Source organism: Heterodontus francisci, unplaced genomic scaffold (genome assembly GCF_036365525.1).
Source record: "Heterodontus francisci isolate sHetFra1 unplaced genomic scaffold, sHetFra1.hap1 HAP1_SCAFFOLD_922, whole genome shotgun sequence".
Classification (NCBI taxonomy): domain Eukaryota; kingdom Metazoa; phylum Chordata; class Chondrichthyes; order Heterodontiformes; family Heterodontidae; genus Heterodontus; species Heterodontus francisci.
Window position 1 is genome coordinate 55 of NW_027142176.1, and position 12334 is coordinate 12388.

Sequence of the window (12334 nt, forward strand, 5' to 3'; positions counted from 1 at the left end):
CGGGGGTTACCCCCTAACCCCTGTCCCCGGGGGGTTACCTCTCCCACCCCAGTCCCCGGGGGGTTATCCCTCCCACCCCAGTCCCCGGGGGTTCCCCCTCCCACCCCAGTCCCCGGGGGTTATCCCCCCGACCATAGTGCCTGGGGGGGAATTCCCCTCCCACAACCCCAGTTTCTGGGGTCAACCCCCTCAGCCCCTCCCAGTCGCAGCAGCCTGCTCTCACCTGCAGTGGATGACTATGGGGCCGGAGTGAGGGATCGTCTGGTTGATGGCTTTGAGGAGCCGGTAGATTGTGATAGGGCTTCGGGGAAGACCGTGATCCGGCCACTGCAGGTAATGGAACTGCTGGACAATCCGGGATGAGTGGGATCCAGCCTGAGAGAGAGAGAGAGAGAGAGAGAGAGAGAGGGAGGGAGAGAAGGAGGGAGAGAGGGGGGGGGGGAGAGGGGGGGGAGGGGGGGAGGTGAGGGAGAGGGGGGGGGGGAGGAGAGGGGGGGGAGGGGGAGAGAGGGGGAGTGGGAGAGAGGGAGTGGAGGGAGAGAGGGAGGAAGGGAGAGAAGGAGAGAGGAGGAGAGAAGAGGAGAGAGGGGAGCGAGACGGGGGGAAGGAGGGAGAGAGAGAGGAGGAGAGAGGGAGCAAGAGGGAGAGAGGGAGCGAAAGGGAGGAGGGAGGGAGAGAAAGAAACAGCATTCAGTCATCAGCTTGGGCTATCACCCCCAGCTCCGGACAACTCCATCCCCCCACCCAAAGCCCTTAACCCTTGCCCACTCAAACCCCCCATCCTTGCCCCTCCTCTCCTGGATACCTATCTGCAATTCCCCCTTCCCTCCTCCACGCCCCTTTCCTCAACTCCCTCCATTATCCTGTTGCCCCACTGCTCTCTTCTCTTGCCTATCCGCATTCCCTCGATCCACATACTCACCCAACCCCATCCCTCCACTAACCCTCCATCCCTTCCCACTGACCTTAATCAGCTGCAGCTTTCGGATGATGAAGCTTTTTGTCCTCTGGCTCTCGCGGTGTGTCGAGGTGACAGTGAATTCTCCGTAGCTCTGACTCTCAAGCTCATTGGGCCAATACTGCTCACACTTGGCCTGGCAGGAGTAGATGGTGTTCAATAAACAGGCTATCACTATTTAAAGACTGGGGTCAGGGCGGCAGAGATTGGAGAGGCAGGAGAGTTTGGGGATGGGGTGGAGTAACTGGGTCAGGGCTGGGAAATAGAGGGCGGGGCCATAAATAAGGGTCAGGGCCATCAAGGGATGGGGCCACGATCAAGGCGCGGGGCTATGATCAAGGGGGCGGGGCTATGATCAAAGGGGCGGGGCTATGATCAAGGGGCGGGGCAAGGATCAAAGGGGCGGGGCTATGATCAAGGGGCGGGGTCTATGATCAAGGGGGCGGGGCTATGATCAAGGGGTGAGGTCATGATCAAGGGGGTGGGGCCATGATGAAGGGCGGGGGCCACGATCAAGGGGGTGGGGGCCACGATCAAGGGGGGCGGGGCCACGATGAAGAGGGCGGGGTTACGATCAAGGGGGCGGGGCTATGATCAAGGGGGTGGGGCGATGATCAAGGGGGCGGGGTCATCAAGGGGTTGGGGCCCATTATCAAAGGGGTTGGGCCATTATCAAGGGGTGGGGCCATTATCAAGGGCGGGGCCATTACCAAGGGGAGGGGCCATTACCAAGGGGGCGGGGCCACAATCAAGGTGCATGGCCATGATCAAGTGGAGGGGGCCATGAACAAGGGGTGGGGGGTCATGATCAAGGGGCTGGGCCATTATCAAGTGGCTGGGCCATTATTAAGGTGCAGGGTTACAATCAAGGTGCGTGGGCATGATCAAGTGGAGGGGCCATGATCAACGGGTGGGGCCATGATCAAGTGGAGGGGCCATGATCAAGGGGTGGGGCCATGATCAAGGGGAGGGGCCATGATCAAGGGGTGGGGCCATGATCAAGGGGAGGGGCCATGAACAAGGGGAGCGGGCCTGGATCACTCACCTTGTCCTGCTCGATGAGGTTGGTTAACATGACGATAATGCTGGAATTTTCCTGCCAGATCATCTGCCAGAAATCACGGATGGTGTTGAGCAGAGGACCTGCAAGAATCAGAGACAATTCAAGTTCGGATACCGGACACCCTCAAGTACCCAAGAATCGGAACAGAGAATAAACCAGAACAGAGAATAAACCGGGCAGAAAGAGAGAATAAACCGGAGGAGAGAGAGAATAAACAGGAGCAGAGAGAGAGAATAAACCAGAGCAGAGAGAGAGAATAAACCGGAGCAGAGAGAATAAACCGGAGAGAGAGAGAGAATAAACCGGAGACAGAGAGAGAGAATAAACCCGGAGCAGAGAGAATAAACCGGAGAGAGAGAGAGAATAAACCGGAGACAGAGAGAGAGAATAAACCGGAGGAGAGAGAGAGAATAAACCGGAGCAGAGAGAGAGAATAAACCGGAGACAGAGAGAGAGAATAAACCGGAGGAGAGAGAGAGAATAAACCGGAGCAGAGAGAGAGAATAAACCGGAGCAGAGAGAATAAACCGGAGAGAGAGAGAATAAACCGGAGACAGAGACAGAGAATAAACCGGCGCAGAGAGAGAGAATAAACCGGAGGAGAGAGAGAATAAACCGGAGGAGAGAGAGAATAAACCGGAGCAGAGAGAGAGAATAAACCGGAGGAGAGACGAGAGAATAAACCGGAGCAGAGAGAGAGAATAAACCGGAGCAGAGAGAGTGAATAAACCGGAGAGAGAGAGAATAAACCGGAGCAGAGAGAGAATAAACCGGAGCAGAGAGGGAGAATAAACCGGAGACAGAGAGAATAAACCGGAGCAGAGAGAGAGAATAAACCGGAGCAGAGAGAGAGAATAAACCGGAGCAGAGAGGGAGAATAAACCGGAGACAGAGAGAATAAACCGGAGAGAGAGAGAGAATAAACCGGAGGAGAGAGAGAGAATAAACCCTAGAGAGAGAGAGAATAAACTGCAGCAGAGAGAGAGAATAAACTGGAGGAGAGAGAGAGAATAAACCAGAGCAGAGAATAAACCGGAGCAGAGAGAGAGAATAATCCGGAGCAGAGAGAGAGAATAAACCAGAACAGAGAGAGAGAATAAACCGGAGCAGAGAGAGAGAATAAACCGGAGCAGAGAGAGAGAATAATCCGGAGCAGAGAGAGAGAATAAACCAAAACAGAGAGAGAGAATAAACCGCAGAGAGAGAGAGAATAAACCGGAGCAGAGAGAGAGAATAAACCGGAGGAGAGAGAGAGAATAAACCGTAGAGAGAGAGAGAATAAACTGCAGCAGAGAGAGAGAATAAACTGGAGGAGAGAGAGAGAATAAACCGTAGAGAGAGAGAGAATAAACCGGAGAGAGAGAGAGAATAAACTGGAGGAGAGAGAGAGAATAAACCGTAGAGACAGAGAGATTAAACTGCAGCAGAGAGAGAGAATAAACCGGAGAGAGAGAGAGAGAGAATAAACTGCAGCAGAGAGAGAGAATAAACTGCAGCAGAGAGAGAGAATAAAACGGAGAGAGAGAGAGAATAAACTGCAGAAGAGAGAGAGAATAAACTGGAGGAGAGTGAGAGAATAAACCGTAGAGACAGAGAGAATAAAACGGAGCAGAGAGAGAGAATAAACCGGAGGAGAGAGAGAGAATAAACCGTAGAGAAAGAGAGAATAAACCGGAGGAGAAAGAGAGAACAAACCGGAGGAGAAAGAGAGAACAAACTGGAGCAGAGAGAGAGAATAAACCGGAGCAGAGAGAGAGAATAAACCGTAGAGAGAGAGAGAATAAACAGGAGCAGAGAGAGAGAATAAACCGGAGGAGAGAGAGAGAAGAAACCGTAGAGAGAGAGAGAATAAACTGCAGCAGAGAGAGAGAATAAACTGGAGGAGAGAGAGAGAATAAACCGTAGAGACAGAGAGAATAAACTGCAGCAGAGAGAGAGAATAAACCGGAGAGAGAGAGAGAATAAACTGCAGCAGAGAGAGAGAATAAAACGGAGAGAGAGAAAGAATAAACTGCAGAAGAGAGAGAGAATAAAATGGAGGAGAGAGAGAGAATAAACCGCAGAGACAGAGAGAATAAACCGGAGCAGAGAGAGAGAATAAACCAGAGGAGAGAGAGAGAATAAACCATAGAGAAAGAGAGAATAAACCGGAGGAGAAAGAGAGAACAAACCGGAGGAGAAAGAGAGAACAAACTGGAGCAGAGAGAGAGAATAAACCGGAGCAGAGAGAGAGAATAAACCGGAGGAGAGAGAGAGTATAAACCGGAGCAGAGAGAGAGAATAAACCGTAGAGCGAGAGAGAATAAAACGTAGAGAGAGAGAGAATAAACCTGAGCAGAGAGAGAGAGAATAAACTGGAGGAGAGAAAGAGAATAAACCGGAGGAGAGAGAGAGAATGAACCGGAGCAGAGAGAGAGAATAAACCGGAGGAGAGAGAGAGAATAAACCGGAGGAGAGAGAGAGAATAAACCGGAGAGAGAGAGAGAATAAACGGGAGGAGAGAGAGAGAATAAACCGGAGAGAGAGAGAGAATAAACTGCAGAAGAGAGAGAGAATAAAATGGAGGAGAGAGAGAGAATAAACCGGAGAGAGAGAGAGAGAATAAACTGCAGAAGAGAGAGAGAATAAAATGGAGGAGAGAGAGAGAATAAACCGTAGAGACAGAGAGAATAAACCGGAGCAGAGAGAGAGAATAAACCAGAGGAGAGAGAGAGAATAAACCATAGAGAAAGAGAGAATAAACCGGATGAGAAAGAGAGAACAAACCGGAGGAGAAAGAGAGAACAAACTGGAGCAGAGAGAGAGAATAAACCGGAGCAGAGAGAGAGAATAAACCGGAGGAGAGAGAGAGTATAAACCGGAGCAGAGAGAGAGAATAAACCGTAGAGCGAGAGAGAATAAACCGTAGAGAGAGAGAGAATAAACCTGAGCAGAGAGAGAGAGAATAAACTGGAGGAGAGAGAGAGAATAAACCGGAGGAGAGAGAGAGAATGAACCGGAGCAGAGAGAGAGAATAAACCGGAGGAGAGAGAGAGAATAAACCGGAGGAGAGAGAGAGAATAAACCAGAGAGAGAGAGAGAATAAACGGGAGGAGAGAGAGAGAATAAACCGGGGAGAGAGAGAGAATAAACCGGAGCAGAGAGAGAGAATAAAACGGAGAGAGAGAGAGAATAAACTGCAGAAGAGAGAGAGAATAAACTGGAGGAGAGAGAGAGAATAAACCGGAGAGACAGAGAGAATAATCCGGAGCACAGAGAGAGAATAAACCGGAGCAGAGAGAGAGAATAAACCGGAGAGAGAGAGAGAATAAACCGGAGGAGAGAGAGAGAATAAACCGGAGAGAGGAAGAGAATAAACCGGAGCAGAGAGAGAAAATAAACCGGAGAGAGAGAGAGAATAATCCGGAGCAGAGAGAGAATAAACCAGAGCTGAGAATAAACTAGAGAAGAGAGAGAGAATAATCCGGAGCAGAGAGAGAATAAACCAGAGCAGAGAATAAACTAGAGAAGAGAGAGAGAATAATCCGGAGCAGAGAGAGAATAAACCGGAGCAGAGAGAGAGAATATACCGGAGATAGAGAGAGAATAAACCGGAGCAGAGTGAGAGAATAAAACGGAGAGAGAGAGAGAGAATTAACTGCAGAAGAGAGAGAGAATAAACTGGAGGAGAGAGAGAGAATAAACCGGAGGAGAGAGAGAGAATAAACCGTAGAGAAAGAGAGAATAAACCGGAGGAGAAAGAGAGAACAAACCGGAGGAGAAAGAGAGAATAAACCGGAGGAGAGAGAGAGTATAAACCGGAGCAGAGAGAGAGAATAAACCGTAGAGCGAGAGAGAATAAACCGTAGAGAGAGAGAGAATAAACCTGAGCAGAGAGAGAGAGAATAAACCGTAGGAGAGAGAGAGAATGAACCGGAGCAGAGAGAGAGAATAAACCGGAGGAGAGAGAGAGAATAAACCCGAGGAGAGAGAGAGAATAAACCGGATAGAGAGAGAGAATAAACCGGAGGAGAGAGAGAGAATAAACCGAAGGAGAGAGAGAGAATAAACCGGAGAGAGAGAGAGAATAAACCGGAGCAGAGAGAGAGAATAAACCGGAGAGAGAGAGAGAATAAACCGGAGCAGAGAGAGAGAATAAAACGGAGAGAGAGAGAGAATAAACTGCAGATGAGAGAGAGAATAAACTGGAGGAGAGAGAGAGAATAAACCGGAGAGAAAGAGAGAATAATCCGGAGCAGAGAGAGAGAATAAACCGGAGCAGAGAGAGAGAATAAACCGGAGAGAGAGAGAGAATAAACCGGAGGAGAGAGAGAGAATAAACCGGAGAGAGAAAGAGAATAATCCGGAGCAGAGAGAGAGAATAAACCGGAGAGACAGAGAGAATAATCCGGAGCAGAGAGAGAATAAACCAGAGCAGAGAATCAACCGGAGCAGAGAGAAAGAATAATCCGGAGCAGAGAGAGAGAATAAACCGGTGAGAGAGAGAGAATAAACCAGAGAGAGAGAGAGAATAAACTGGAGAGAGAGAGAATAAACCGGAGCAGAGAGAGAGAATAAACCGGAGCAGAGAGAGAGAATAATCCGGAGGAGAGAGAGAGAATAAACCGGAGCAGACAGAGAGAATAAACCGGAGAGAGAGAGAATAAACCGGAGCAGAGAATAAACAGGAGCAGAGAGATAATAAACCAGAGCAGAGAATAAACCGGAGCAGAGAGAGAGAATAATCCGGAGCAGAGAGAGAGAATAAACCGGAACAGAGAGAGAGAATAATCCGGAGCAGAGAGAGAGAATAAACCGGAACAGAGAGAGAGAATAAACCGGAGAGAGAGAGAGAATAAACCGGAGCAGAGAGAGAGAATAAACCGTAGAGAGAGAGAGAATAAACTGCAGCAGAGAGAGAGAATAAACTGGAGGAGAGAGAGAGAATAAACCGTAGAGAGAGAGAGAATAAACCGGAGCAGAGAGAGAGAATAAACTGCAGCAGAGAGAGAGAATAAACCAGAGGAGAGAGAGAGAATAAACCGTAGAGACAGAGAGAATAAACCGGAGGAGAAAGAGAGAACAAACCGGAGGAGAAAGAGAGAACAAACTGGAGCAGAGAGAGAGAATAAACCGGAGCAGAGAGAGAGAATAAACCGGAGGAGAGAGAGAGTATAAACCGTAGCAGAGAGAGAGAATAAACCGTAGAGCGAGAGAGAATAAACCGTAGAGAGAGAGAGAATAAACCTGAGCAGAGAGAGAGAGAATAAACTGGAGGAGAGAGAGAGAATAAACCAGAGGAGAGAGAGAGAATGAACCGGAGCAGAGAGAGAGAATAAATCGGAGGACAGAGAGAGAATAAACGGGAGGAGAGAGAGAGAATAAACCGGAGAGAGAGAGAGAATAAACTGCAGAAGAGAGAGAGAATAAAATGGAGGAGAGAGAGAGAATAAACCGGAGAGAGAGAGAGAGAATAAACTGCAGAAGAGAGAGAGAATAAAATGGAGGAGAGAGAGAGAATAAACCGTAGAGACAGAGAGAATAAACCGGAGCAGAGAGAGAGAATAAACCAGAGGAGAGAGAGAGAATAAACCATAGAGAAAGAGAGAATAAACCGGAGCAGAGAGAGAGAATAAACCGGAGCAGAGAGAGAGAATAAACCGGAGGAGAGAGAGAGTATAAACCGGAGCAGAGAGAGAGAATAAACCGTAGAGCGAGAGAGAATAAACCGGAGCAGAGAGAGAGAATAAACTGCAGCAGAGAGAGAGAATAAACCAGAGGAGAGAGAGAGAATAAACCGTAGAGACAGAGAGAATAAACTGCAGCAGAGAGAGAGAATAAACCATAGAGAAAGAGAGAATAAACCGGAGGAGAAAGAGAGAACAAACCGGAGGAGAAAGAGAGAACAAACTGGAGCAGAGAGAGAGAATAAACCGGAGCAGAGAGAGAGAATAAACCGGAGGAGAGAGAGAGTATAAACCGTAGCAGAGAGAGAGAATAAACCGTAGAGCGAGAGAGAATAAACCGTAGAGAGAGAGAGAATAAACCTGAGCAGAGAGAGAGAGAATAAACTGGAGGAGAGAGAGAGAATAAACCAGAGGAGAGAGAGAGAATGAACCGGAGCAGAGAGAGAGAATAAACCGGAGGAGAGAGAGAGAATAAACGGGAGGAGAGAGAGAGAATAAACCGGAGAGAGAGAGAGAATAAACTGCAGAAGAGAGAGAGAATAAAATGGAGGAGAGAGAGAGAATAAACCGGAGAGAGAGAGAGAGAATAAACTGCAGAAGAGAGAGAGAATAAAATGGAGGAGAGAGAGAGAATAAACCGTAGAGACAGAGAGAATAAACCGGAGCAGAGAGAGAGAATAAACCAGAGGAGAGAGAGAGAATAAACCATAGAGAAAGAGAGAATAAACCGGAGCAGAGAGAGAGAATAAACCGGAGCAGAGAGAGAGAATAAACCGGAGGAGAGAGAGAGTATAAACCGGAGCAGAGAGAGAGAATAAACCGTAGAGCGAGAGAGAATAAACCGGAGCAGAGAGAGAGAATAAACTGCAGCAGAGAGAGAGAATAAACCAGAGGAGAGAGAGAGAATAAACCGTAGAGACAGAGAGAATAAACTGCAGCAGAGAGAGAGAATAAACCATAGAGAAAGAGAGAATAAACCGGAGGAGAAAGAGAGAACAAACCGGAGGAGAAAGAGAGAACAAACTGGAGCAGAGAGAGAGAATAAACCGGAGCAGAGAGAGAGAATAAACCGGAGGAGAGAGAGAGTATAAACCGGAGCAGAGAGAGAGAATAAACCGTAGAGCGAGAGAGAATAAACCGTAGAGAGAGAGAGAATAAACCTGAGCAGAGAGAGAGAGAATAAACTGGAGGAGAGAGAGAGAATAAACCGGAGGAGAGAGAGAGAATGAACCGGAGCAGAGAGAGAGAATAAACCGGAGGAGAGAGAGAGAATAAACGGGAGGAGAGAGAGAGAATAAACCGGAAAGAGAGAGAGAATAAACTGCAGAAGAGAGAGAGAATAAAATGGAGGAGAGAGAGAGAATAAACCGGAGAGAGAGAGAGAGAATAAACTGCAGAAGAGAGAGAGAATAAAATGGAGGAGAGAGAGAGAATAAACCGTAGAGACAGAGAGAATAAACCGGAGCAGAGAGAGAGAATAAACCAGAGGAGAGAGAGAGAATAAACCATAGAGAAAGAGAGAATAAACCGGAGCAGAGAGAGAGAATAAACCGGAGCAGAGAGAGAGAATAAACCGGAGGAGAGAGAGAGTATAAACCGGAGCAGAGAGAGAGAATAAACCGTAGAGCGAGAGAGAATAAACCGTAGAGAGAGAGAGAATAAACCTGAGCAGAGAGAGAGAGAATAAACTGGAGGAGAGAGAGAGAATAAACCGGAGGAGAGAGAGAGAATGAACCGGAGCAGAGAGAGAGAATAAACCGGAGGAGAGAGAGAGAATAAACCAGAGGAGAGAGAGAGAATAAACCAGAGAGAGAGAGAGAATAAACGGGAGGAGAGAGAGAGAATAAACCGGAGAGAGAGAGAGAATAAACCGGAGCAGAGAGAGAGAATAAAACGGAGAGAGAGAGAGAATAAACTGCAGAAGAGAGAGAGAATAAACTGGAGGAGAGAGAGAGAATAAACCGGAGAGACAGAGAGAATAATCCGGAGCAGAGAGAGAGAATAAACTGGAGCAGAGAGAGAGAATAAACCGGAGAGAGAGAGAGAATAAACCGGAGGAGAGAGAGAGAATAAACCGGAGAGAGGAAGAGAATAAACCGGAGCAGAGAGAGAGAATAAACCGGAGAGAGAGAGAGAATAATCCGGAGCAGAGAGATAATAAACCGGAGAGACAGAGACAATAATCCGAAGCAGAGAGAGAATAAACCAGAGCAGAGAATCAACCGGAGCAGAGAGAAAGAATAATCCGGAGCAGAGAGAGAGAATAATCCGGAGGAGAGAGAGAGAATAAACCGGAGCAGACAGAGAGAATAAACCGGAGAGAGAGAGAATAAACCGGAGCAGAGAATAAACAGGAGCAGAGAGATAATAAACCAGAGCAGAGAATAAACCGGAGCAGAGAGAGAGAATAATCCGGAGCAGAGAGAGAGAATAAACCGGAACAGAGAGAGAGAATAATCCGGAGCAGAGAGAGAGAATAAACCGGAACAGAGAGAGAGAATAAACCGGAGAGAGAGAGAGAATAAACCGGAGCAGAGAGAGAGAATAAACCGTAGAGAGAGAGAGAATAAACAGGAGCAGAGAGAGAGAATAAACCAGAGGAGAGAGAGAGAATAAACCGTAGAGAGAGAGAGAATAAACTGCAGCAGAGAGAGAGAATAAACTGGAGGAGAGAGAGAGAATAAACCGTAGAGAGAGAGAGAATAAACCGGAGCAGAGAGAGAGAATAAACTGCAGCAGAGAGAGAGAATAAACCAGAGGAGAGAGAGAGAATAAACCGTAGAGACAGAGAGAATAAACTGCAGCAGAGAGAGAGAATAAACCATAGAGAAAGAGAGAATAAACCGGAGGAGAAAGAGAGAACAAACCGGAGGAGAAAGAGAGAACAAACTGGAGCAGAGAGAGAGAATAAACCGGAGCAGAGAGAGAGAATAAACCGGAGGAGAGAGAGAGTATAAACCGTAGCAGAGAGAGAGAATAAACCGTAGAGCGAGAGAGAATAAACCGTAGAGAGAGAGAGAATAAACCTGAGCAGAGAGAGAGAGAATAAACTGGAGGAGAGAGAGAGAATAAACCAGAGGAGAGAGAGAGAATGAACCGGAGCAGAGAGAGAGAATAAACCGGAGGAGAGAGAGAGAATAAACCGGAGGAGAGAGAGAGAATAAACCGGAGAGAGAGAGAGAATAAACTGCAGAAGAGAAAGAGAATAAAATGGAGGAGAGAGAGAGAATAAACCGGAGAGAGAGAGAGAGAATAAACTGCAGAAGAGAGAGAGAATAAAATGGAGGAGAGAGAGAGAATAAACCGTAGAGACAGAGAGAATAAACCGGAGCAGAGAGAGAGAATAAACCAGAGGAGAGAGAGAGAATAAACCATAGAGAAAGAGAGAATAAACCGGAGCAGAGAGAGAGAATAAACCGGAGCAGAGAGAGAGAATAAACCGGAGGAGAGAGAGAGTATAAACCGGAGCAGAGAGAGAGAATAAACCGTAGAGCGAGAGAGAATAAACCGGAGCAGAGAGAGAGAATAAACTGCAGCAGAGAGAGAGAATAAACCAGAGGAGAGAGAGAGAATAAACCGTAGAGACAGAGAGAATAAACTGCAGCAGAGAGAGAGAATAAACCATAGAGAAAGAGAGAATAAACCGGAGGAGAAAGAGAGAACAAACCGGAGGAGAAAGAGAGAACAAACTGGAGCAGAGAGAGAGAATAAACCGGAGCAGAGAGAGAGAATAAACCGGAGGAGAGAGAGAGTATAAACCGGAGCAGAGAGAGAGAATAAACCGTAGAGCGAGAGAGAATAAACCGTAGAGAGAGAGAGAATAAACCTGAGCAGAGAGAGAGAGAATAAACTGGAGGAGAGAGAGAGAATAAACCGGAGGAGAGAGAGAGAATGAACCGGAGCAGAGAGAGAGAATAAACCGGAGGAGAGAGAGAGAATAAACCGGAGAGAGAGAGAATAAACCGGAGAGAGAGAGAGAATAAACCGGAGGAGAGAGAGAGAATAAACGGGAGGAGAGAGAGAGAATAAACCAGAGAGAGAGAGAGAATAAACTGCAGAAGAGAGAGAGAATAAAATGGAGGAGAGAGAGAGAATAAACCGGAGAGAGAGAGAGAGAATAAACTGCAGAAGAGAGAGAGAATAAACCGGAGCAGAGAGAGAGAATAAACCAGAGGAGAGAGAGAGAATAAACCGGAGCAGAGAGAGAGAATAAACCGGAGCAGAGAGAGAGTATAAACCGGAGCAGAGAGAGAGAATAAACCGGAGCAGAGAGAGAGAATAAACCGGAGCAGAGAGAGAGTATAAACCGGAGCAGAGAGAGAGAATAAACCGGAGCAGAGAGAGAGAATAAACCGGAGCAGAGAGAGAGAATAAACCGGAGCAGAGAGAGAGAATAAACCGGAGCAGAGAGAGAATAAACCGGAGCAGAGAGAGAATAAACCGGAGCAGAGAGAGAGTATAAACCGGAGGAGAGAGAGAGAATAAACCGGAGCAGAGAGAGAGAATAAACCGGAGCAGAGAGAGAGAATAAACCGGAGCAGAGAGAGAGTATAAACCGGAGCAGAGAGAGAGAATAAACCGGAGCAGAGAGAGAGTATAAACCGGAGCAGAGAGAGAGAATAAACCGGAGCAGAGAGAGAGTATAAA

At 47.4% G+C, this 12334-nt stretch overlaps 1 protein-coding gene across 1 annotated transcript in view; it reads right to left on the bottom strand.

The window, feature by feature from the left end:
• Positions 1 to 223: 223 nt before the first annotated feature.
• LOC137366713 (receptor-type tyrosine-protein phosphatase eta-like) overlaps positions 224 to 12334 on the bottom strand; it is a gene marked incomplete at both ends in the record, with an annotated part of 278322 nt that continues 266211 nt past the window's right edge. The window contains 3 exons of the mRNA XM_068028378.1: positions 224 to 375; positions 966 to 1094; positions 2004 to 2101. Coding sequence (XP_067884479.1) covers positions 224 to 375; positions 966 to 1094; positions 2004 to 2101 — 379 coding nt within the window. The remainder of the gene's footprint in view (positions 376 to 965; positions 1095 to 2003; positions 2102 to 12334) is intronic.